A 27,698-nucleotide genomic window follows, 5' to 3' on the forward strand; every position below is an offset into this window, starting at 1 on the left:
AGGCAAAATGGGGCTGTTAGTTTCTAGGAGGCCCGATTAAGAATAGATGTGGTAGGTAGGGGGACATGTTTTCAGGACATCCTGAGGCTGTTTTGAGGGAAAATTAAAAAAGGATAGATGTGGTTAAATAGGATTCGGATTATGTTAGCCTTGAATTGAGGTATGTGACAGCAGGCATTGCTGTCACAACAATAATAAGGGAGTCCAAGGCCCCAACTCTAGGGTTTCATCAAGCTGCCTGAGTTGGGCCATCATGGTGGTGTAAACCAAGCCTAAACAATATCACAGAGCAGTGAGTCATATGAGTGACTATTAAGTGGACAAGGAAGTGGCTCTCTGAATCACACTTTAGTCAGGCAAGAACATTGTCTTGTCTTAGTGCAGGTGGCAGCAGACAAAGAAGGGCCAAGATCAGGAAACTGTCAAGTAGGATAGAAGTGATTTGGCCTGTTTAGAAGACAGCCTTCCTGAAAAGTTAGATGGGAAACTGTGGATCAAATAAGACTAGAAGTAGCAGGTAGACAGCAAAGATCCAGCTGGTGACATATGCAGAGTTTCAGAGATTAGAGTTTGCAAGTTTGGCATTCATGAACAGCAGAGCTCTTATATTGGCCACAGCAGATATCATTTGCTGTCTGCTTTTTAAATTTTGTTAAGAATGCATAACATGAGATCTATCCTCTTAACAGATTTCTCAGTGTACAATGCAGTATTATTATCTATAGGCACAATGTTGTACAGCAGATCCCTAGACTTTACTTATTTTATAAAACTGAAATTTCATATCCATTGATCAACGATTCCACATTTCCCCCTTACCCAGCCCCTGGAATCCACCATCCTATTTTTTACTTCTATGATTTTGACTATTTTAGATAACCTCATGTAAGTAGAATCATACAGTGTTAGTGTTCCTGTGACTAGCTTATTTCACTTAGTATATCTTCAAGGTTCATCCATGTTACCACATGTTGCAAGATTTTCCTCTTTTATTAAGGCCAAATAATATTCCATTGTATGTATATGCCACCTTAAAAATCTATTTATCTTTTGAAAGAGAAATAGATTGTTACCATATCTTGGCTCTTATGAGTAGTGCTGCAGTGAACATGGGAGTGCTAATCTCTTTGAGATCCTGATTTCAACCCTTTTGGATAAATACTCAAAAGTAGAATAGCTGGATCATATAATTCTATTTTTAAGTTTTTGAGAAACCTCCATACCATTTTCCATAGCAACTATACCATTTTGCCTTTCTACCAACAGTGTATAAGAGTTCCAATTTCTGCATATCTTCATCAACACCTGGTTTTTTTTTTGTTTTTTTGATACTAGATACCCTAACAGATGTGATATGATATCTCATTTTCTAATTTTTATTTTTAATTATTATTATTATGTTAGAGATGAGGTCTTGCTATGTTGCCCAGGCTGGCCTCAAACTCTTGGGCTCAAGTGATCCTCCCATCTCGGTCTCCCAAAGTGCTGGGATTGCAGGTGTGAGCCACTGTGCCCTGCCTCATTTTGGTTTAATATGCATTTTTCTGATGATTAGTGACATTGAGCATCTTTCATACACCTATTGGATATTTGTATGTCTTTAGAGATGAACAATATCTTTCTTCTTTGAAGAAATATCTATTTAGGTCATTAGCCCCATTTTTTAATGAGACTATTGGATTTTTTGCTATCAAGTTGTAGAAGTTCCTTATACATTTTGGAACTTAACTTCTTATCAGATACATGGTTTGAAAGTGTTTTCCCCCATTTCATATGTTGCTTTTTCATTTTATTGATTGTTTCCTTTGCTGTGCAGAAACTATTTGGTTTGATATACTCCTACATGTATATTTTTGCTTTTGTTGCCTATGCTTTTGGCATCATGTTCATGAGATCATTGCCAAGACCAATGTCCTGCAGATTTTCCCCTATGTTTCCTTCCAGAAGATTTACGGTTTCAGGTCTTACTTTTAAATCTTTAATATACTTTGAGTTGATTTTTGTATATGGTATAAGATCAGAGTTCAAGTTCATTTTTCTGCATATGGATATCCAGTTTCTGACATCATTTGTTGAAGTAACTATTCTTTCCCATTGTGTATTCTTCTTGGCAACCTTTTTGAAGATTGGTTGACCATATATGCATGGATTTATTGATTTATTTCTGGGCTCTCTATTCCATTTTTTTTTTTTTTTCTGAAATAGGCTGTCACTCTGTCACCCAGCCTGGAGTGTGATGGTGTGATCTCAGCTCACTGCCACCTCTGCCTCCCAGGCTTAAGCGATCCCCTCAGCCTCCAGAGTAGTTGAGAATACAGGCACTGCATGCCACTATGACTGGCTAATTTTTGTATTTTTTGTACAGATGTAGTTTTGCCATGTTGTCCAGGCTGGTCTTGAACTCCTGAGCTCAAGCTTGCCTTGGCCTCCCAAGGTGCTGGGATTACAGGTGTGAGCCACTGAGCCCAGCCTGGGCTCCCTATTCTTTTTCTTGGTCTATACATCTGTTTTTAAAAACACACTTTTCTAATTACTGGAGATTTTTAATATATTTTGAAATCAGGAGCTTTGATGTTTTCAGCTTTGTTCTTTTTCAAGATTGTCATGGTTATCTGGGGTCTTCACGAATTTAATTTTTTTTTCTATTTCTGTAAAAACTGTCATTGGGGTTTTGATAAAGATTGCATTGAATCTGTAGATTGTTGTGGGTAATACAAACATTTTAACAATATTAAGTCTTCGAGTCCATGAACATGAGGTGTCTTTCCATTTGTTTATGTCTTCCTTGACTTCTTTTCCCAATATTTCATAGTTTTCATATAGAAGTCTTTCATTTTCTTAAATTTATTTCTAAGAATTTTATTATTTTCAATGTTGATAAATGAGATTGAATAGTTCATTATTAATACATAGAAATGCAACTGATTTTTTATGTTGATTTTGTATCCTGCAACTTTACTGCATTTATTAGTTCTAAAATTTATTTAAAGCTTTTACATATTTAGAGCTTTCAGTAGATAATATCACTTCTTCTGAAAATAGGCACAGATTTACTTCTTTCTTTCCTATTTGGATGCCTTTTTTTTTCTTGCCTAATTGCTCAGGCTAAGAGAGTGGACAGTCTTGCTTTGTTCCTGATCTTAGATGGAAAAACTTGCAGTTTTTCACCGCTGAATAGGATGTTAGCTGTAGACTTTTCATATAATCTTTATTATGTTGAGGTATTTTTTCTACAGCCATGTGCCACCCAACAACATTTCAATCAACAACAGACTGCATATATAATGATGGTCCCATAAATTATAATGGAGTTGAGAAATTCCCATCACCAGCTGGGCATGGTTGCTTATATCTGCAATCCCGGCACTTCAGAAGGCCAAGGAAGGAGGACTGCTTGAGCCCAGGAGTTCAAGATTAGCCTGAGCAACAAAGTGAAACCCTGTCTCTACCAAAAAAAAAAAAATTAGCTAAGCACAATGGGGTGTGCCAGTAGTCCCAGCTACTAAGGAGACTGAGGCAGAAGGATCCCTTGAGCCTAGGAGTTCAAGGTTGCAGTAAGCTATGATCACACCACTGCACTCTAACCTGGGTGACAAAGTGAGTTCTTGTCTCAAAAAAAAAAAATTATATCACCTAGTGATGTCAGAGAAATTATAATGTCATAGTGCAATGCATTATTCACATTTTTGTGGTGATGCTGGTGAAGACAAACCTACTGCACTGCCAGTCATAAAAAAGTACACACATTTATGTACATTACATCATATTTGGTAATGATAATAAATGACTGTTACCGGTTTATGATTTACTATACTATACTTTTTTTTAAAAGAGATAGGGTCTTGCTATGTTGCCCAGGCTGGCTCAAACTCCTGGGCTCAGGCGATCCTCCCACCTTGGCCTTCCAAAGTGCTGGGATTACAGGCATGAGCCACTGTGCCCAGCTTATACTATACTTATACTTTGTACATTATTTTAGAGTGTACTCCTACTTATTAAAAAAAGTTAACTATAAAACAGCCTCAGGCAGGTTTTTCAGTAGGTATTTCAGAAGAAGGTACTGTTATCATAGAAGACAACCTATCTATGCATTTTATTGCCCCTGAAGACCTTTCAGTAGGGCAAGAAGTGGAGGTAAAAGACAGTGATATTGATGACCTTGACCCCATGTGGGTGTGGGCTAATGTGTGAGTTTGTGTCTTAGTTTTTGACAGAAACATTTAAAAAGTAAAAACAAAAAATTAAAAAACAAAAGCTTATAGAATAAAGACATAAAGAAAGAAAATATTTTTGTACAACTGTGCAATGTGTTTGTGTTTTAAATCAGTGTTATTACAAAAGAGTCAAAAAGTTGCAAAAATTAAAAGTTCATAAAGTAGAAAAGTTACAGTAAGCTAAGGTTGATTATTGAAAAACATATATTTTTATAAGTTTAGTGTATCCTAAGTGTACAGTGTTTATAAAGTCTCTAGTAGTTTACAGTAATGTCCTAGATTTTCACATTCACTCACCAGTCACTCACTGACTTACTCAGAGCAACTTCCAGTCTTGCAATCCTTATTCATGATACGTGATCATATTTTTACCGTACATTTTCTATATTTAGATAGAAAGGGTTAAATATACAAATACCACTGTGTTACAATTGCTTACAGTATTAAATAGGATAACATGCTGTACAGATTTGTACAATAGACTTTACTATATAGGCTACGTGCATAGTAGACTTTACCATCTAGGTTTGTTAAGTACACCCTATTATGTTTGCACAATGATGGAATTGTCTAACAACACATTTCTAGGAATGTATCCCTGTCTTTCAGCAATGCATGACTGACTGTATTCCTAGTTTGTTGAGAGCTTTTATCATGAAAGGGTGTTGAATTTTATCAAATGCTTTTTCTGCTTCTATTGAAATGATCACGTAATTTTTATCCCTCATTCTGTTAATGCTATATATCATATTAATTGATTTTCATGTGTTGAACCATCCTTGCACCCCACGGATAAATCCCACATGATCATAGTGTATAATCTTTTCATTGTGTTGTTGAATTTATTTTGCTAGTATTTTGTTAAAGATTTTTGCATCTATTTTCATCAGGAATATTGACCTGAAATTATCTTTTATTGTGATGACTGTATAGCTTTTATATTAGGGTAATGCTAGCCTTATTAATTTGAAAGCATTCTCTTGTCTTCAGTTTTTGGAAGAGTTTGAGAAGAATTGGCATTAGTTATCCAAATTTTTGGTAGAGAAATTGTCAGTGAAGCCATTTGGTCCTGGTCTTTTTCTTGGGAGGATTTTAGTTATTGATTTAATCTCCTTACTGTTTATAGATTTATTCAGACTTTCTATTTATTTAAGATTCAGTCTTGGTACTTTGTATGTTTCTATGAATTTATCCATTTCTACTAGGTTATGCAGTTTGTTGGCATATAATTATTCATAGTATTCTCTTACAAACCTTTTATATTTGCAGTATCAATTGTAATGTCTCCTCTTTCTGATTTTATTTATTTGAGTTTTCTCTCTTTTTCTTGGTCTAGTTAAAAGTATGTCAATTTTGTTCATCTTTTCGAAGAACCAACTCTTAGTTTCATTGATTTATTCTATTGTTTCTCTATTCTCTGTTTCATTTCTTCTTTAATCTTGTTTCTTTTTTCTGCTAACCTTGGATTTAGTTTGTTCCTTTTTCTGTTCCTTGAGGTGCAAAATTAAGTAGTTTATTTGAAATTGTTCTTCTTTCTTAATGTAGGCATTTATTTCTATAACTTCTATCTTAGAGCTCCTTTTGCTGCATTCCATTTTCATGTTCACTCATCTTGTTTCAAGGTATTTTCAAATTTCTCCTTTGATTTCTTCTTTGACCCATTGGTTGTTCAAAAGTGTGTTACATAATTTCTACATTATTTGTAAATTTTTCAGTTTTCCTTGTGATATAGATTTCCAGTGTTATTCCATTGTAGTTGGAGAAAATACTTGGTATGATTGCAATTTTTAAAATATGTTAAGACTTGTTCTGTGATCTAATGTGATCTATCCTGTAGAATGTTCCAGGCATGCTTGAGACAAACGTGTTGTGTTGTGTTTAATGTTCTGTAAGGGTTTTGAAAAAACAAAACAAAACAAAAAAACCCCGCTGATTGTTTTATAGGGCTTCTATTGTATATTGTGAGTTGCTTTTATTTTGCTGCTTTCAAAATTCATTGTCTTTGACTTTTGACGTTTGATTATAATATGTCTTGGTGTGGATTTCTTTAGGTTCATCTTATTTAGAATCCTTCAAGCTTCCTGGATCTGGTTGCCCATTTTCCTCACTAGATTTGGGAGTTTTCAGCCATTATTTCTTTCTATTAACTTTCTAGTTCTTTCTCTTTTTCTTCTCCGGAAACCCCATCATGCATATATTAATCCACTTGTTGGTGTCCCACAGTTCTCTTAATCTTTCATCACTTCTTTCTATTCTTTTCTCTTTTTGCTCCTTTGCCTGAATAATTTTTAAAGGCCTGAGTTTGCCTCTCTTTGTGGAAATTTTCACTTTATTCTCATCAATTCATTGTTCTCATCACTTCAGTGAGCATCTTTATGACAGTTATTTTGAAATGTCTGTTAGGAAAATTGTACCTCTGCTTCATTCAGGTCAATTTCTGAAGATTTATCTTCTTCCTTTATTTTGAACATATTTCCCCATTTCTTCATTTTCCTTTACTCTGTGTTGGCATCTGCACATTGGACAAAACAGTCACCTTTCTCAGTTTTCATGGACTGGGCTTTTGTAGGAGAAACCCTCATCAGTAGGCCTGATCAGGGATTCTGGAGGCCCCTTAAACCTTCATGCTAGTCCAACCTTGTTTTCTGTTCTTAGGGGCCCCAAGTGTCTAGAGCACACTAGGTCCCACTGGTGTTCCAAGATGAGTGAAACTTATCTTGGAAGGAAGCCAGCTCCTTGGGCAGTCACCAGAGAATTTGGATCATTAGATGTCTTGCCCAAATCTTTCACTCCCCAGAGATAAGTTGGGATCTGGATTTTGTTTTGTTTTGTGCGGCTTTTTTTTTTTCTTCTTTCTCTTGCTTTTTTTTCTCTGTGCTGCACCAGGGAGAGGGGCTATGGTGACTAATATGCTACATCAAACCACTGTGTTTTTTCTCACTGGCCCCCCGGTGACTAGAGTATGCTAGGTTCCATTAGTGCTCCAATACAGACAAGACCGAAAAAGCCAGTCCTGTGGGCAGTCCCTAGAAAAGTTGGGGCATTGGACACTTAGTGCAACTCTTCCTCCCCTGGGAGAAGCTGGAAGTTGGGGTTATTGTCTGATTTCTCTGTGCTGAGCCAAGAGCAGAAGCTGTGATGAGTGCCCGCATGCTAGTTCAAATCTCCTCTTTGTTCTTTGTAGCACACAGGAGACTAATACATGTTGGATCTCAGCTCTTCTAACTCAGGTGAGATAGAAGCCAGTTTTTCAGACAGCACCTGGAAAAATTGGAGTGTTAGATGTGTGGTCCAATTTTTTCCCTCCTTGGGGAGAAACCAAAAGTTGAGAGTTCTCTCCTGATCATATAGCATGGTTCTGGGAATGGGTATTATGTCAAAGAAATGGTTCTGCTTTTCCTACTGGTTTCAATGTAACTGGGGTTATACTTGCGTGTTAAGCAGGAGCCTGTCAAGTAGTCTCTGGGTTTCTCATAAAGGAAATTGATTTATGTGTGGCTATTGAATGATAGTGTCTGCTGTGGGAAGAGTCATCTAAGATTTCCTATTCTGTTATCTTGCTAACATCACTCCTCTTTGCTCTCTTTTGACCCTTCTTTATGTGCCAAGGGCTTGAATGCATACTTGCAACTCTGGGAAGAATGAAGCCCCTGCAGAGCTTATTCCTCTTTTTTTTTTTTTTGAGTGCTAGAAATGATACAGGCCAACATTATGGCTAATCTTTCTAAGAGGTTATTCTACTAAATTACATATAAAATGAAAGTACCTATTTTCAGCCTGTGAATCTGTGAATACTAGTGAACAGTTTGCTATCTTTTCCATTTGTACAAATACCTTAATACTATTTCATTATGCCAATCCTATAAGAATTTCACAAGGGCTACACTGTTGTGTTTTTTTTGAGTCGGAGTCTCACTCTTTTTTTTTTTTTTTTTTTTTTTTTGAGATGGAGTCTCGCTCTGTCGCCCAGGCTGGAGTGCAGTGGGGCAATCTCAGCTTACTGTAACCTGTGCTTCTCGGGTTCAAGCAGTTCTCTTGCTTCGGCCTCCCACGTATCTGGAATTGCAGGCGTGCACCACTGAACTGGGCTAATTTTTATATTTTTATTAGAGCCAGGGTTTCACCATGTTGGCCAGGCTGGTCTTGAACTCCTGACCTCAGGTGATCTGTCTGCCTCAGCCTCCCAAAATCCTGGGATTACAGACATGAGCACCACGTCCGGCCTACCTTGCATTCTTTGGTTGCTTTACCTACTCACCCATTTAGACCTTTGCTGCTTCTCATAGTTTCTAGTTACTATAAACCTACTTGCATAGGCTTATCTCATTTATATTTTCAGATATTTTGTTTAGTACTTTCTTTTTTTAAATTGTTTTTTAAGAAGTAAAATACATACGTAAACATTTTAAGGCAATATTCGAGGGTATACGTAAAAATAAATGAACAAAACCTTTTTCCTGGTCTTCCTGCTTTTCCTTTGCAAAAGCAACCGCTCATTGGTTTACTGCGTGTCTTTCCAGAAGTGGTCTGTTCAAGCATAACTTAAATGATTCATATTTGGAAGAAACCATGGTAGAAGACATACAGTAGCTGTGGTTCAAGGGCAGGTGATACAAAACGGTAGCTTGAGTCTATAGAGAGTCAGCAGATGTGTCTTATTTATGACATCCTATAACTAGGGTGGTGCCATGCTTTCACAATACCGGTAGCTTAGTTTACATTTTATTTTATCCTCTAGCTTTAACCATTTAAGAATTTGAGTTTGCCACCCACGTTTGAAGGATATTGAAACAGAAACTGACTTTATGTATCTGTTCATTGTATGAATTTTTTCCCACTTAAATTATTTTAATTGTGTAAGTGGACTAGATCGCATTTTATTTTCTTGTTATATGACTTCTCAACAATATTAAATGTCTTTCCCTAATTGAGATCAAGATTTACTTATTGGTGATATTGATTAAATAAGAAAAATAAAGGTTATTTTAATCTTATGTTTCATAAATTAAGTCCTGGAGCAGTTCTCAAACTTAAATACATTAGGATGACCTGGGGTGCTTGTTAAAAATGTAAATTTTTGGCCAGGCACAGGGGCTGATGCCTATAATCCCAGCACTTTGGGAGGGTGAGGCAGGTGGATCACCTGAGGCCAGGAGATTGAGACCAGCCTGGCCAACATAACAAAACTCCATCTCTACTAAATAATACAAAAATTACCTGGGCATGGTGGTGGACACCTGCAGTCCCAGCTACTTGGGAGGCTGAGGCAGCAGTTGAACCCAGGAGGCAGAAGTTGCAATGAGCCGAGATTGTGCCACTGCACTCTGGCCTGGGTGACAGAGAGAGACTCCATCTCAAAAAAGAAAGAAAGAAAGAAAGAAAGAAAGAAAGAAAGAAAGAAAGAAAGAAAGAAAGAAAGAAAGAAGGAAAAAAAAGTAGATTTTTTTGATCTCCCTTTCCTTCATCTCCTACCTTCCAATACCCATCAGAGAATCCTGTATAGTGGACTTGATATGGGGCCCTAGAAGATTCTGAAGGAGGAAATTCCTGAATGAGAGGCTGGGAAGGAGACCAACCCCATGGCTATTTGAGAACACACTCATTGTGTTCAGCAGCAAAGCTCGTGACTTTTTGGACCACAAGCAATTTCATGTTTTGTTTGGACCTAAAGAGAATCTATAATGGTGAAGCTTTATTTTAGAAGCAGAGGCAACACAATTTTGCTGTGGAAAATTTCTCGTACTTCACTGGTGCAGAGGAAATAGCAATGTGCCCCAGTGGTTCTGACCTCTTTAAACAGGGTTATTGCACAGATTGAAAACAACAGAAAAATGAAGCTAAATTACTGTCGTACTTTGTGAAACACAGATCACAGGAAACTTCCCTGGTCTAATGGAAACTGTACTAAAAGTAAGAAGCAGTAAAGTTAGCTTAATTTGTAAACAGTACTACATGACATAGGCTTATGCAGTTATACAAGTGAAATCCTTTTTCATTTGTCTAGGCAGTAGTGTTGACTTTTGTTATATTAGATACTTTACATGTAAGAATTATCGGCTGGATGCCAATGCTATATAAAGCAAACAAACTGGCAGTGTATAATATAGAGTAAATTTAGCTCAGGGGTCTACAAGCTGTGGCCCATAGGCCAAATCTGGTTCACTCTGCTCGTTTGTGTATGGCCTGCCATATATACTGAGAATTGTTTTACTTATTTTAAAAATTATTTATTCATTTATTTATTTATTTGAAACAGGGTTTCACTCTGTCAGCCAGGCTGAAGTGCAGTGGTGTGATAACAGCTCACTGCAGACTCCATCTCCTGGGCTCAAACAATCCTCCCACCTCAGCCTCCTGAGTAGCTAGGACTACACAGGCGCATGCCACCATACCCAGCTAATTTTTAATTTTTTATGCAGAAATGGGGTTTCACTGTGTTGCTCAGGTTGGCCTCAAACTCTTGAGCTCAAGTGATCTGCCCGTCTCAACTTCCCGAAGTGCTGGGATTACAGGTGCGAGCCACTGGGCCTAGTCTGTTCTACATTTTTAAATGGTTGGAAGAAAGTAAGAATATTTTGTGACATGTAAAAATTTCCTGAAATTCAAATTTCAATGTCCATAAAGAAAGTTTTATTGGAACATGGCCATGTTCATTTGTTTATTTATTGTCTACGGATGCTTTGGGGCCTCAATGGCAGAGTGGAGAGGTGTTGCAACAAAGATCATATGGCCTTGCAAAGCCTAACATGTGTATCACTGGCTCTTCCAGAAAAAAATATATACACCTTGATTTAGCTCACTCCTCTCCTAAAAGACTGACATTCCCTGGAATGGAGGAAGCTTAGAGACCAGAATTTCAACCTCTTTCCATCTTCAATCAACTTTTTAGCTTTTTTTCTATTTTTCTGGGAGACTTTCATTTTCAGAGTTTTAGTTATCCAAAAAACTGAAGAAGAAACAACTTCCTAATTTCTCACCATATTCTGTTGCAGAAACATGTGGAATTCATTCAAAATACATGAGAGCTATGTATCCTACCAAAACCTTCCCAAATCATTACACCATTGTCACGGTGAGTGCTTGACCCCGTGGTAAGACAGGCCAAAGACCAGAACTGACCACATAAGACAGACATATTTGGGCAGGAACTGGCTGAGTTCTGAGACTTACCTTTCTCGAGCACATGTGGGAATAGTTCATGGCTGAATTCAGGCTGGAAGGAATGGCTCAATATGAGGCCAATCCAGGGCTGTGAGGCATGAACTATGAATAAGTGTCCAGCATTAGGTTAATTCACCTGTGCTGAGCCCAAAACAGACCCTTTGATGTGAGAAATACCATTTTCCTCTGGTCTTTCGATTGCCCTTTGTTTATCTGAAGGTCTGCTGGGAACAGTAGGCTATATATAGGGCCAACTACTTTGATGTGGGAAATTTTGTTCTTTCCTAGTCTTTTCATTACAATTAACTTGATAGAACTTCTTTTTCATGAAGGAATTCACACTGTCTACATCTCTTTAGATAAAGCAATAAAAGCAAGTGAATTATCCTTGGTGTATAAAAAGATGTAGGTAGAATGATTAAAATGAACTCAAAATTAAATTATTTAAGACAGGTGGATTTAGAACACATTTAAGGCATCCGCTGCCTCAAAGGATATTTATGTCTTTGTTACTTTGGGTTTTAATCTTTTATTACTATGGAACAGTAACTGTGACATTTAAATTTTAACCCCCACACAAATGTGTGTATGTATTCTCATTACTTGCAGACTCTGTATTTGTGGGTTTGCCTACTTGCTAAAATTTATTTGTAACCCCCAAATCAATAAGTACAGTGCATTTATCATCATTTGCAGCCATCACAAAGAAGCACAAAAAGTTGAGTTGCCCAATGCTCATGTTCCTAGCTAAGGTCTAACCAGGAGACATTCTGCTGTCTTGTTTTAGCTGTCATACTATAAACAAGTATCATTTTCACAATCTTACTGTTTATTGAATGTCATACTTTTTATATGCTCACGTTTTGGGGGGAGTTATTTCACTGGTTAAAATGGTCCCCTTGCATAGTGCTGACGTGGTTTCTGGTGTTCCTAAGAGCAAGAAGGCTGTGAATTGCCTTACAGAGGAAATATGTGTGTTAGGGAAACTTTGCTCAGGCCTGAGTTATACCATGAGTGAACCAACAATATACAAAAATAAGGTGACTTCAAACAAAAACACTCATAAAACAAGGTTATGTATTGATCAGAAGACAAAACTGTTGTAACCAGAGGCTCTCAGGAACCTAATTCTGTGTTTTTCCTAGGAGCAATCAGTAATCATTAGTTTAGTGTTCATGACAACTTTATAGAACTACTATAAAAATAATAATTGACTGTATATACATATATACATAAATATATACCATATGTACATATATGTATACATAAAATAAGGGATTATGCATAAATGCAATTAATTTACTATTTATATATTTTTATACATATATATGCATACATATTCATATACCTAGCAATGTTCTAAAATAAAGACCCTAAAATCTATAGTCATTTAATAAAAATGTGTGGAATGATTAAATAAATATGTGGGATTTGATTAAATAAATGATTGGTTGGATAGGTGGGTGGATGGCAGGGAAGATGAGTAGAGACTTGGCAGGCTGCCTTTAAAATGCTGGTAACACCCTTTAATTCACTTTAGCCAGGATATTTGATGTATAGAAAGCTGCTATCTAGTAAATTATTTGCTATTATTGATAATATAACCAGTGGCTAACCATTATTCTAATATGGGAAAGTTTAACAGTTAATTAAACAGTTACTAAGCACACAAAAGTTATGTTAACACCATCAGGACAAGCCATCAGCCTAATGTCTCTTATTTGCTGCTATGAACATGGTAGAACTAGAAAAAATATATATATACACACTTGGCCCTCCATATGTGTGGGTTCTGAATCCTTGGATTCTACTAACTGTGAATTAAAAATATTTGGGTGGAATCAACCTAAATGTCCATCAATGACAGACTAGATAAAGAAAGTGGTACATATCCACCATGGAATATTATGCAGCCATAAAAAAGCAAGCTCATATTTTTTGTGGGAATATAAATGGAGCTGGAGACTATCATCCTTAGCAAACTGAATACCACATGTTCTCACTTATAAATGGGAGCTAAATAATAAGAACTTATTAACACAAAGAGGAAACAACAGACACTGGGGTCTGCTTGAGTGGGGAGGATGGGAGGAGGGAGAGGAGCAGAAAAGATAACTATTGAGTACTGGCTTAACACCTGGGTGATGAAATAATATGTACAACAAACCCGCATGACACCTGTTTATCTAAGTAACAAACCTTCAGATGTACCCCCAAACCTAAAATAAAAGTGGAAGAAAGAAAGAGAGAAAGAAAAAGAGGAAGGAAGGAAGGAAGGAAGGAAGGAAGGAAGGAAGGAAGGAAGGAAGGAAGGAAGGAAGGAAGGAAGGAAGGAAATATTTGGAAAAAAATTGCATCTGTACTGAACATGTATAGCCTTTTTTTGTCACTATTCCCTAAACAATACAACAATGATTGACATAGCATGTATATTGTATTAGCTATTATAAGTAATCTAGAGATGATTAAAATATATAGGAGGGTATGCATAGGTTATATGCAAATCCCAAGACATTTTCTAGCAGGGACTTAAACATCTTCTGATTTTGGTACCTGAGGGAGGTCATGGAACCATGCCCTATGAAAGCCAAGGGATGACAATATCTTCTGATATTTAAGTTCAGGTCCAGGTGTTTTACACTGAAAGATATATAGTACCTTTCCTAGATATGAGTAATAGATCGTGTGCTATTTTAATTTAAATTTCTATTTTACTAATATTTTATCTTACATCTTTTTTTAAATTATCATTTTAGGGCTTGTATCCGGAATCACATGGCATCATTGACAATAATATGTATGATGTAAATCTCAACAAGAATTTTTCACTTTCTTCAGAGGAACAAAATAATCCAGCCTGGTGGCATGGGCAACCAGTATGTAGCATTCTACACGTGCCAACTGAAGTAACCTCCATTTCTCAGTGTGGCAGGAGGTCACTCTTCTTGCTCAGTGGAGCAAGTTCTATGTCACCCATATAGTTTCTAAAGGCTGAGGGTGGGAAGGTGTTTTACCACTATTTGTAACTTGAATTTTTAAAACATTTATGGCTGTTAACTCAAATAGCTATGTTTAAACTTGGGTGTTGGGTTATAAATGTATCTATCTGGAATTTACTCAGAAAGATTATCTGTTAATGTTTTTCCTCATTTTGTTTTGTAATTTTTTTTTTTTTTTTTTTTTTTTTTTGAGACAGAGTCTTACTCTGTCATCAGGCTGGCATGCAGTGGTGCGATCTCAGCTTACTGTAACCTCCGCTTCTTGGATTCAAGCAATTCTCCTGCCTCAGCCTCCTGAGTAGCTGGGACTACAGGGACGCACCACCACGCCCAGCTAATTTTTTTGTATTTTTAGTAGAGATGGGGTTTCACCATGTTGGCCAGGATGATCTCAATCTCCTGACCTTGTGATCCACCTGCCTCAGCCTCCCAAAGTGCTGGGATTACAGGTTGTAATTCTTTTAAAGGGAGAGAGGAACCATCCAATTTTACCAGTTTGAAAAGAAATGATCTTGCTTCTTAGTAGCTTGCTATGTTTTTGGTTTTTGAGGCAGATTCTTAGATAATTATATCTTTTAATTGCTACAAAGATTAAAATTTCAATTTTAATACATGTTGCAACTGTTAATCTTGTTTAGTTTCTGGTAAGGTACACCATTTCTACCCAAAGTAATTATTGACTTTCGCTTATCCTAAATTTTCTCTTCTTACAGATGTGGCTGACAGCAATGTATCAAGGTTTAAAAGCCGCCACCTACTTTTGGCCTGGATCAGAAGTGGCTATAAATGGCTCCTTTCCTTCCATATACATGCCTTACAACCGGTAGTGAAAGTGAAGCACTTTCAGATATTCTCCCAGTTAGGCAGAAATGATCAGGATGTTTTTGTATTAATCTTGGCGGCAATTCCATTAATCCAGTTGTTTAAGCCAAAAATCTTGGAAGTCACCATTGACTCCTTTCCTTTATATCACTCAAGCAGTCTCTCAGTAAATGCTTTTGGCTCTAATTAAAAATCTATGTAGCCTGAGAACTTTTTATTACCTCTAGCATTACCACTCTGGTTCCAGCTGTCATCTCTTGCCTGTATTAACTGCAGTTGCCTCTTTACTCATCTCTCTGCTTCTAGTCTCATCCCACCCACCAGAGGGATTCCTTTAAAATGCAAGTCCAGCCGGGTGCGGTGGCTCACGCCTGTAATCGCAACAGTTTGGGAGGCTGAGGTGGGCTGATCTCTTGAGGTCAGGAGTTCAAGACCAGCCTGGCCAACATGGTGAAACCCCATCTCTACCAGAAGAAAAAATACAAAAATTAGCCAGGCATTGTGGCACATTGCCTGTAATCCTGGCTACTCTGGAGGCTGAGGCAGGAGAATAGCTTGAACCCAGGAGGCAGAGGTTGCAGTGAGCTGAGATCAGGGACCCTGCAGTGTAGTCCAGCCTGAGCGACAGAATGAGACTCCATCTCAAATAAATAAAATAAAATAAAATGCAAGTCCAATTATGGCATTATTTGGCATCAAAACTTCAGTGGCTCCCTGTGTCACTCAGAGTAAAAGCTTACAAGGCCCTATGTGGTATGACCTCTGGTGTCACCTTACCTCTCCGACCTCCTCTTCTGCTACTCCCTCAGATGCTCACTCTGAACTCCTTGGTGGACTTCAACATACTAGGCTTGCTTCTGCTGCAGGACATTGCACTGGCTGTTCACCCTCCCTGAGATGATTTGCTTCATGGATCTGAATGCCTACTCTTTCACTGCCTTCTGGCGCTGTTGAAAAATTACCTTCTCAATATTGTCTTACCCCAGTTATACTTAAGATTTAAAATTCCAAACCACCTTCATCTCAGTTACTCTGCTGTAGTGGTTTTTTTTTTTTTTTTTGTCCACAGCATTTATCACCTTTTAATACACTATATACTTTATTTTTATATTAGGTCAATTGTTTGTTACTTGTCTTCCTGCACTAGAATGTAATCTTTGGTTTGCTCACTGATAAATTCTGTTTTGAATGAACAAATAGTATCCGGCAATAGATGTTCAATATATGCATATGCATAAATTTTTAAAAATGGAATTAATGGATCATAATCAATTGTCTTTTATTTTATTTGGGGGAAACTGAAGGAGAGAAGGGTGGGGTGAAATAAAACAATCTGCATTTCATTTATAGTGCTGCAAGTGTATCTATAAACAGAAATCCCTTTGAATAATAGTGAATACCTTTCAGTATTGTGATAATATAGGAACACAAAATGGATAGCTGAAGATATTAACCTTTCTGAATAGGAATGTAATGGAGTTATTCTTGATTTGATTCATTTTAAAGAATTATTTCTACTCTATTTTTTCAGAAGTGTCCCATATGAAGAGAGGATTTCTACATTGTTAAAATGGCTGGACCTGCCCAAAGCTGAAAGGTAATGTCGAGTATCAGAAAAGTGCTGGCATAGTGGCATATATATGGGTAAAATATGAAGTTATTTCTTCACTTTAAATTACAATTTTTGGCTATTTTTGAAACAATGTGGCATTGCCTTTTAATGGGCACTTTTCATGAATTATTCCTGGCTGGGCAGGGGGGTCTCACTCATGTAATCCCAGCACTTTGGGAGGTTGAGGCAGGAGGATCACTTGAGCCCAGGAGTCCCAGACCAGCCTGGACAACATAGTGAAACCCTGTCTCTAAAAAAAAGTAAAGAAACTAGCTGGTCACGGTGGTACGCAGTTGTAGTCCTAACTACTTGGGCAGCTGTGGCGGGATGATCACTTGAGCTCAGAAGTTTGAGGCTGCAGTGAGCTCTGATCATGCCACTGCTCTTCAGCCTGGGTGACACAGTGAGACTCTGTCTCAAAAATAAAATAAAGGAAATTATTCCTGAGAGCTGGTAACTTTTTGTTTTCGAAAATGTGGTTGACATTATTGAACAACAGAGATAGCGCTAACACCAGAGAGCAGAGGCAAATATCACAGAACCAAAGCCAGATGTGGAATGGAGCAGAGCGGGGAGCAGGCCTGACACTCAGTTATAAGGACTGACTCCAAGAGCCAGAGGTGCTCCATCAAGCCCATGCGCACAGATTGGAGTGAGCATGGAGGCTCACTGAAGGCTAACCAGGAGCTCCAGGTAAACAGTGCCTCAGAAACCAGACACCGGAAGAAAGAACTTAGTATAACAGAACCAAGAATCAGCAACAAGTCAGAAACCGGGAAACAGAAAGGACTGGGGCACACCAAAACTGGTCTTAACTGCAGAACAAAACAGAATTTCACAACAGGGGCGTACCAGTGCTTATATCTGGGAAAGTCTTATTTAATTCCTGTCAGGAAACCTATCCTTGCTGGAGCCAAGTAGAACTACCGGGTCTGAACAAAGAGGAGGAGGTTAGAGAGAAAGAAAAGGCAATGGCCGGCAAGCCTGAGATCTACAAAATCCCCCAATCCAGCCTGTAAGTTTATCGCAAATTGATAACATATTTCTGTTTCAATTTTACCCTTAGACCCAGTTTTTATACCGTGTATTTTGAAGAACCTGATTCCTCTGGACATGCGGGTGGACCAGTCAGTGCCAGAGTAAGTTTGTTTTGTTTTGTTTTAAAAAAACAAAACAATGTAAAATCATCTAACCCTAACCCGCAAAACAAAATAGTATTCTTTAACTTCTACTGAGCACAAATGTATTTGATACATACACAAGAAGATCAAAATAGGTAAAGGTATAAAAGGGATGCCATGGTTCAACTGCCTTCTTAACTATAAAATAGTTGAAATTCTAGAAAGGACAACTGCGTTTTTAACTATATCTTGAATCATTTGAAAAACTATCATTGAATACTTAGATGTGGCACTGTTGTTGCATATAATGAAAACATTAAGGCTAGATATTACATAAACCGATTCATACTAGTGTGGTGTATTTCAGGCTAAGTCACCTGCAAGTCCATTGTGGTATATCCAGCTGTCTAGTCTCCCACAGTTCATTTATAAGTTCCTTATAATTGGATTTAACATGTTATTACCTCAGGCAGAGTTATTTCCCTTCTAGGCTCCCATTATCATTGAAGTGGACTCTCTAATGTAAGTTTATTCATTATCTAGGCCATTCTGTTATGATTTTACTACACAAACATAGTCCTTAAATATTGCTTTTAGCAAAACAAGACATTCTGTCTTCTAAACTCCACTAAAGCCTCTATTGTCTTGGACACAATGGAAAGTTGCAAAGGCTGCCACGAGTATGGCTTTCCCCACCCCATGGAAACTCGTTGAACAATTGCCCTCAATTGGAATGCAAGCATATTAGTTCTGGCACCATGCCTTTGCAATTTCTCAGAAAAACTTTTTTTCCTTCCTTCCTATTAGGCCAAAATGATTCATAATATAGGGACTTGCTCAAGCCTCACCACTTTTAAGCCTTGGGCCTCTGTTATATTCCTGCACAGCTCTAGACTGTATCACAGAATTGTATGCCTTTTCAGGTTACTCTAAGCATGAACTATCTAAAATATATTTACCATGCCTTCTTTTTATGTTATTTTATTTTTTATTTATTTATTTTTTGAGATGGAGTCTTGCTCTGTCACCCAGGCTGGAGTGCAGTGGTGCAGTCTCGGCTCTCTGAAACCTCCATGTCCTGAGTTCAAGCAATTCTCCTGTCTCAGCCTCCTGAGTAGCTGGGACTACAGGCACGTGCCACTGTGCTAGGCTAATTTTTGTATTTTTAGTAGAGACGGGGTTTCACCATGTTGGCCAGGATGGTCTTGAACTCCTGACCTCAGGTAATCCACCTGCCTCGGTCTCCCAAAGTGCTAGGATTACAGGCATGAACCACCTCGCCCAGCCATTCTTTTCTATTTTAACTGTTAGCCGTGTTTGATATGATTTGTCATTTGAGAAGGGACACTGTATTTGCATTCGTTGCACCTCAGGAGCTGACTTGAGATTAGGCACCATGTCCTTTTTTTCCCCCCATTCAGTGGTCTAGTTTAAAACCCAAGTACATTATAAGTATAATTTGGAAAAGTGCTGCAAAGGAAAAGATCAAGGTTCCCCTAAGACATCTATCTAGGCAGTCTCAATCTAGTCTAGAGTAGGGTGCAAATTTAGCCTGGTTAGGAGACTCTCCTCTGAGTGACAAAAAGAAAACAGAATTTGCAAGTGGGCTTATTGAGGAAGGAGCTGTGCACATTGGAGGAACACATAAAATGAGCAAATGGTTTGACAAACAAATGGCTAGATGGCTCAGCAAGTAGACAGCGTGATCATGGTAAGAATAATAGTAGCAACTCACCCTTATTTGTGCTCTGCTGTGCCAGAGCTGTTGGACAAGCTATGAGAATTATCTCCCACCAATGTCTGCAGCATTGTGAAGCAGGGAAGAGGGCTAAGAGGAAGCCCAGAGAAAGAGTCAGGCACCAAATTCTGCAGGGCCTTGCAAGTCCTTGCAGGCTAGAAAAAGTAAAACGAGAAGCATTGTAATAAGGGAGGTGACAGGACCAGATCTGTGTGTATTTAGAGATCACTTTTATTTTGTAAGAGGAAAAGACAGGTGGGAAGAGACAGGTTAGCTTTCTCAACATTCCAGAAAAGAGATAACAGTGACTTGGACTAAGGTAGAGGCAACAATTGTGGATGGAAGAAGATATAACAGATTCATTTAGGAGATAGGCTTGGCATGACTTAGTGTGAGTTGGGTGAGGGGGTTGGGGGATCAAGATTGATTTCCTAGTTTCTATCATGTGCCGGCAGGTGGTCCCATTTATATTAATAAGACCACTAAAGGAGGGTAAGTTTGGGGAGATGCTCGTTTTGCAATTGAGGTGTCTGTGTTGTCCAAATGGAGATGTCCAGAAGGCAAATGAATGTGGATTTAAAGCTCAAAGGAGGTGAAGATCTGGGATATCGGCAGCATATAGATGGTGCGTGGAAGTGGAGATGGCCTAAGGAGAAAGCAAAGTGAGAAAATAGAAGGGTTAGGACCAAATGTCACTTAAGACTTGAGGAGAAGAGGCAAATGAATGGAAGTAGAAGATTTTGTGACTTCTTAATTATTATTGTTAGTTTTAATCGCATACCTTTAATCAGAGTTAATATGACTTATAAATTGACAGTAAAAAGGCTATTTTAGTTTGTTTTGGCACATTCACTAAGTGAAAAACTTATCACTCAAACTTAACAAAGCTACTCAATTGTTTCCTATTATAGGAATTTCTTGTTTCTTTTCTTTGGCTGGGTGAGAGTAGGGGACTGGCATTTCATGTTCTATCAAGTGTGTACTTCATGACAGAATCTGGGTTCAAGAAATATGTAATGAGTTGTGTTGCATGATCCCTTCCCTGCGAGAACTCATGCTCTCCTTGAGAGGCAGACAGGTACACAGATGATTTCAAAACTGTAAAGAGTCCAGTGGCAGCCAGATGCCAGGGTGCTGGCAGAGGACAGAAGAGGAGGGGTTCTTGGTGTGGATGGGGGAGTGAGTCAGATGACTATGTAAAAGGGGACATTATGTCATGACAACAGGTGGAAACAGTGACTCTCGCTGGCAAAGCGAAGTGCGGGTCACCCTAAGACTGAAGGCCAGGAAAGCATCTTGGAGTTGATGATGGATTGAGCAGTAGGTAGAGAGCGACTTGTGTTCAAGTCCTGCTCTGTCCCTTATTAACTGAAGGACTGTGAACATGTCACTTAACTTCTTTAAACCTCAAGTTTCCTGACCTTTACAACTGACTATTCCAGTAGCTCTATCCATGAATATTTGCTGTGAGGATTTTAAGAGACAATGCACCAAAGATCTTAACTCTATCAGGCTTGTAAAATTCCTTCTCAAAGAAAAAAAGAGGCAATCATTGTTATAATAGTACTCTGAGAGATAAAACATTTCTTTCCCCAATCCATTGCTATTATGCTTTCTTATTCTCTGGGAAAAAAAAAAAAAAACACACACACACACACAGAAAATTTACATCAGTGAAATTTACTTAAACTTTATGTCAGTTCCATGAATTATATTCATAAAGTGTAGAAAATTTAAAAACACAAAGCAGTGAGGATAAACAATAAAATAAAATGAACTCTAATTCTGCTATTTAGAGACAACCACTGTCAATAGTACTTTGATATATTTCCTTTTAATTTTCTGTGCATGCATGTTTACTAAGAAATGCTAAATATATTTCAAAACAAAATCAGGATTATGCAGTATGTATACAGTTTGGTTTTCATTTTTAATGCTTAACATTGTTTGTGACTATTTTCCTATGCCATTGTTTTTTGTGTGTGTGAGGGAATGGAGAGAGGGAGTTTTGCTCTTTCGCCCAGGCTGGAGTGAAGTGCTGCAATCTTGGCTCACCGCCCCCCGGGGTTCAAGTGATTCTCCTGCCTCAGCTTCCTGAGTAGCTGGAATTACAGGTGCCTGCCACCATGCCCAACTAATTTTTACATTTTTAGTAAAAATGGGGTTTTGCCATGTTGGCCAGGCTGGTCTCGAACTCCTGACTTCAGGTGATCCACCCGCCTCAGCCTCCCAAAGTGTTAGGATCACAGGCCTGAGCCACCACACCCAGCCCCATTGTTCTTTAAAAGTATCTTTTCATGGCTATAGAGTAAGTCTTCTTAAAAATGTGTCATCTATTTTTCCTTGCGGCCAAATGTGTTAGCTCACACCTGTAATTCCAGCACTTTGAGAGGCTGAGGCAGGAGGATCACTTGAGCCCAGGAGTTTGAGACCAGCCTGGGAAACTTAATGAGATCTAATCTCTACAAAAAATTAAAGAATTAGCCAGGCATGACGGTGTCCACCTGTGGTGCCAGCTACTCAGGAGGCTGAGACAGGAGGATTGCTTTAGCCCATAAGATCAAAGCTGCAGTGAGTGGTGATTATGCCACTTTACTCTAGCCTGGGCAACAGAGTAAGACCCTGTCCCTAAAAATAAATAAATAAATTATTTTTCCTTGCATTTAAATTATAAATCAATAATGTGATGACTGTGTTTGTATGCAAGTCTTTATTTGTACACCAAGTGTTGACTTAGGACAAATGCCCAGAAGTAGAATTATTGGGTTACAGATGCTGTTTTTAACTCTTTGGAAACCTATTGCACATGACCCTCTGGAATGTGTGTGACCTTTAGGCTATCTTAGAAGTATCTGTCCACTCTTCTCTCTAACTTAGAGCATCACTATGAAAATCTTTACAGTTGGATAGTGTTTGTTGACATTCAGCATGGTTTCACATATTTATTGGCCAGCAGTCTATCTTTCTTTGTAGGAAGCATGGTTTAGATTTTTGTTTACAGAAAATTAGGGAATTGGTATTCGATGAATATGGTAGCATGGGTGCTAGTGCTGGGCTCTGATGTTCTGTTTCCAAACCAGCAATTTCAGAGACTGAGATGTGTTTAATTTTTACTTGATTAGATAATGGTTTGGCTAATCAAGACAATTCATTATGACAATCTTAACTCCAAATTATTTTTTAGGTAATTAAAGCCTTACAGGTAGTAGATCATGCTTTTGGGATGTTGATGGAAGGCCTGAAGCAGCGGAATTTGCACAACTGTGTCAATATCATCCTTCTGGCTGACCATGGTATGCTTTTAAAAACATTCTTATTTTATTATTGATTATAATTTATCACTTCAGGAATCATACACAGATAACAGTGATATTTTAAAATCTCTACTTCTAGACCTAAAGTCTCTTGAAGAAGCAAGGAATGAATTGTGGTAGATTGTGATGAAAAGAGGACTACATTAAAATTTCTAGTTTAATTATTCTAATAGTCCTGAAAACCTACTTATAGACACTATGTTTTGTAAAAGTGGAGTTAATGATATTTAACAGGGATGTGGTTGGGTTTTTATTCAATCTAAAGAGTGCTTTGGGGCCTTCATTCCAGCCATGGTTCGTTCATGTAGATTGGCTGCAGTTTACTGTAGCTGGCAAGTTTTGCCACACCATGTGTATTTTTTTTAGTTATGTAAATAGATGTGTATTTATTCATAGCTTTTCATCTTTAAAGTTACTGTCACCTCACATTTCTCTACTTGAGGTTAACTCTTGATTTTGATTAACCTGAATGTTAAAGGAAGTGAAACAGTGGGGACACCCTCTCCAACCTCATGCAAAATGCATTCAAACAGTTTTGAAGTACATATGCACTCATTCTACAGAATTTTTTTTTTTTTTTTTTGACATGATGTCTGGCTCTGTCGCCAAGGCTGGAGTGCAGTGGGGCGATCTTGGCTCACTGCAAGCTCCGCCTCCCGGGTTCATGCCATTTTCCTGCCTCAGCCTCCCAAGTAACTGGGACTACAGGCGCCTGCCACCACGCTTGGCTAATTTTTTGTATTTTTAGTAGAGACAAGGTTTTACCATATTAGCCAGGATGGTCTTGATCTCCTGACCTCGTGATCCACCCACCTCGGCCTCCCAAAGTGCTGGGATTACAGGCGTGAGCCACCGCGCCTGGCCTCTACAGATATTTTTTAAGTGCCTAGTCAATGCTAGGTACTTTCCTAGATACGGAGTAGATCTTTCCTAGCTAGGGTAGTCAAAGTGTCTTCTTGAGGAGGACATTTAAAGTCAAGTCCCAATATCTGTAAAGGGACCAGCCATGGGGCATGAGGAGGAAAAAGAGTGTGTCTGTAGAACTTTTGTTCATATTTTAGAGCATCCAGATAATGGGAAACATAGTAATGTATTTTTAAATTTTCTAAGGTTGTTCCCTTACACTTTGCCCTATTGTTTTAAAATTAAACAGAAACTTTTTGTGTAATTTTGTTAAAAGAAATTAATTAAAATAATAATTTATATGCAAGCCAGACACCATGGCTCAGGCCTGTAATACCCTCACTTTAGGAGGCCGAGGCTGGTGGATCACTTGAGGTCAGGAGTTCGAGACCAGCCTGGCCAATATGGTGAAACCCCGTCTCTACTAAAAATACAAAATTAGCCAGGTGTGGTGGCACACACCTGTAGTCCCAGCTATTCGGGAGGCTGAGACAGGAGAATCGCTTGAACCTGGGAAGCGGAGGCTGCAGTGAGGCAAGATCATACCACTGCAATATAGCCTGGGCAACACAGCAAGATTATCTAAAAAAAAAAAATTATATGCAGTCTGAAAAATCTTCAAATAAAAAAAGTTAACTACCAAATCTTTTTATAGCACATACTCCTTATATAAATTTAAATTACTTTATACTTTTTTTTGAGACAGAGTCTTGTTCTGTCACTTAGGCTGGAATGTAAATGGCATGATCTCGGCTCACTACAACTACCACCTTTGAGATTCAAATGATTCTCATGCCTTAGCCTCCTGAGTAGATGGGACTATAGGTGCACGCCACCACGCCACCATGTCTGGCTAATTTTTGTATTTTGTGGTAGAGATGGGGTTTATCATGTTGGCTAGGCTGGTCTCAAACTCCTGGCCTCAAGTGAGCCGCCCACCTCGGCCTCCCAAAGTGTTAGGATTACAGGTGCGAGCCACAGCCTAAATAATATACTTTTAAAAGTAAGAATTACTTCCATTAATCTATTATACGTTGAACAAATGATCTGTTTATAATACCCATCTGTGCTTCCCTCAAACATGACCCTTCTCCACTGCCACAATTTTCTGCCACAGTAAAGTAATAGAGTGAATTGTGTAACTTCTCAGTGAAACTTGGTTTGAGATCTGTAACATAAAATGTCTTCTATTTGACACGGAAATCAACCGTTGCCATTTATATATGTTCAGTGGATTGTTATGATGATTTTTTGATTCAGGAATGGACCAGACTTATTGTAACAAGATGGAATACATGACTGACTATTTTCCCAGAATAAATTTCTACATGTACGAAGGGCCTGCCCCCCGCATCAGAGCTCTTAATGTACCTCATGACTTTTTTAGTTGTAAGTATGAAGACACCTATATGAAAAAAAGGGCAAAACTGAAAATGAATAACCATAGTTCTCTAATTCTGAGAGGAAGTTGGGATTATCAGACTCCCTACTGACTTCTTGAGAAGACCACACAGAAACAAGTGGGAAATTCCCATGCTTAAGTACATTCTATAAAGTCTATGGTAATATCTAATATTGTTAGGTTGAAATGTATCCTACTGTGTTCTAAATACTAAAATAATTCTTTGCTTGAAATAACTTTTAATTTAATTTTACCAGATCATAGTTATTAATAAATGAATGTATCAAATTCATCTGAGTGGTTCACATTCTTTGCATTTGTTCGTTATCAATTGTAATGTCATTTATTTCTTTTTCTTTTGAAACAGTTAATTCTGAAGAAATTGTTAGAAACCTCAGTGTAAGTATACAAAATTCTTCATGCATATATTTAACTTAATGCAATGACCTTAATCTGGGTTTTTGAGAAATTCATATTTTATATTTCTAAGTCTAAGCTACTTGGAATTTATTTTTTAAATCTTCCATCAACATTATTTTATATGTGTATTAGTTGCTTTTATCTTAGTTGTTTTCATTTTGGAGCAGACACATCCAAAGAAATTAGTTTGCAATAATAGTAGCACTAAATCCTGGCTTATATTGAAAGGGCTGATGTCCCATTCAAAAGGGTGGTGTTAGCTTCAGGTAGCACAATTTTTTGTGTGACTAGTATAAGAGGATAGTGAATTACACCTCTTACAGATCTTTTTTTTTACAAGTCAAAAAGATAATCTCTTTACTCACTACTATAATTGCAACTGCTTTTGATTTGTTCCCACATCCCAAATTGTAAATAAATAAGTAGAGAAACTTCCAGATATCTTAAAGCAATATTTTTGAAAGTACAATTCACTACTCCTGGAGAGACCTGGAATGGTCTTCTGTAATAGTTTTGTTATTTATTTATTTATATTTATTTTACCTTTACAGTGTTTGCTTTTATTAACTTTTTTTTAAAAAATTCAACTTTCATGTTAGATACAGAGGGTACATGTGCAGATTTGTTACATGGGAATATTGTGTGAGTCTGAGGTTTCTAATATGGAGCCTATCATCCTGGTAGTGAGCATTGTACCCAATAAGTAGTTTTTTAACCCACACACCTCCTCTTCCCTCTAGTAGTCCACAGTGTCTATTGTTCCCCTACTTACGTTCATGTGTGTTCAATGTTTAGCTCTCACTTATAAGTAGAACATGCAGTATTTGGTTTTCTGTTCCTGTGTTAATTTGCTTAGGATTACAGCCTCCGGCTCCATTCATGGCGCTCCAAAGAACATGATTTCATTCTTTTTTATGGCTGCGTAGTATTCTATGGTGTATATGTACCACATTTTCTTTATCCAATCTACTATTGTTGAGCACCTGGGTTGATTCCATGTCTTTGCTATTATGAATAATGCAGCAATACACATATGAGTGTATGTGTGTTTTTGATAGAATGGTTTATTTTGGCAGAGGGGTATATACACAGTAATGGAATTGCTGGGTAGAATCATATCTCTGTTTTAAGTTCTTTGAGAAATCTCTAGACTGCTTTCCACAGAGGCTGGACTAATTTACTCTTCCAACAGTGTATAAGTGTTCCTTTTCTCTGCAACCTCACCATAGCATCTATTGTTTTTTGACTTTTGAGGGGTGGCCATTCTGACTAGTGTGAGATGGTATCTCATTGTGGTTGTGATTTGCTGACAAAAACAAGCAATTGGGAAAGGACTCAATAAACGGTGCTGGGATAACTAGCCAGTCATGTGGATGTTGAAACCAGACCTCTACCTTTTGCCATATATAAAAATTAACTCAAAATGGGTTAAACATTTAAATGTAAGACCTCAAACTATAAAAATCCTGGAAGGCAACCTAGGAAATATCCTTCTTGACCTGGGTCTTGGCAAATAATTTTTGGCTAAGTCCCCAAAAGCAATTACAACAAAACAAAAAATAGACAGATGAGACCTAATTAAACTAAGAGCTTCTGCATAGCCAAAGAAACTATTAACAGAGCAAACAGCCTACAGAATGGGAGAAGATATTCACAAACTACACATCCAAGAAGGGCCTAATATCCAGAATCTATAGGGAATTTAAACAAATCAACAAGCAAAAAACAAATAACCCCATTAAAAAGCGGGCAAAAGAAATGAAGAGACACTTCTCAAAAGAAGACATACAAGTAGCCCGCAAACATGTGAAAAAATACTCAGCGTCATTAATTTTCAGAAAAATGCAAGCCAAAACCATGATGGAATAGTTTTTATAGTTATATATTTAAAATATATTCACAAATATACATCTGCTACACGAAATTCATGAGTTCACTATTGTTTGCAATGCGACTATAACTATTTGAGTACAGGGGGTATGCAGCTACAGG

At 37.8% G+C, this 27,698-nt stretch overlaps 1 protein-coding gene across 2 annotated transcripts in view; it reads left to right on the top strand.

Moving 5' to 3' along the window:
• The window catches only part of LOC105465609 (ectonucleotide pyrophosphatase/phosphodiesterase 3), a 100,296-nt gene that overhangs the window by 28,860 nt on the left and 43,738 nt on the right, over positions 1-27,698 (top strand). For both annotated transcript variants that reach the window (XM_011714141.2, XM_011714142.2), the window contains exons 8-15: positions 11,207-11,286; positions 14,132-14,251; positions 15,088-15,197; positions 16,728-16,793; positions 17,875-17,947; positions 22,852-22,960; positions 25,145-25,273; positions 25,654-25,685. In XM_011714141.2, the coding sequence (XP_011712443.2) occupies positions 11,207-11,286; positions 14,132-14,251; positions 15,088-15,197; positions 16,728-16,793; positions 17,875-17,947; positions 22,852-22,960; positions 25,145-25,273; positions 25,654-25,685 (719 nt within the window). The remainder of the gene's footprint in view (positions 1-11,206; positions 11,287-14,131; positions 14,252-15,087; positions 15,198-16,727; positions 16,794-17,874; positions 17,948-22,851; positions 22,961-25,144; positions 25,274-25,653; positions 25,686-27,698) is intronic.

The sequence above is a fragment of the Macaca nemestrina genome, chromosome 5 (genome assembly GCF_043159975.1).
Source record: "Macaca nemestrina isolate mMacNem1 chromosome 5, mMacNem.hap1, whole genome shotgun sequence".
Taxonomy (NCBI): Eukaryota; Metazoa; Chordata; class Mammalia; order Primates; family Cercopithecidae; genus Macaca; species Macaca nemestrina.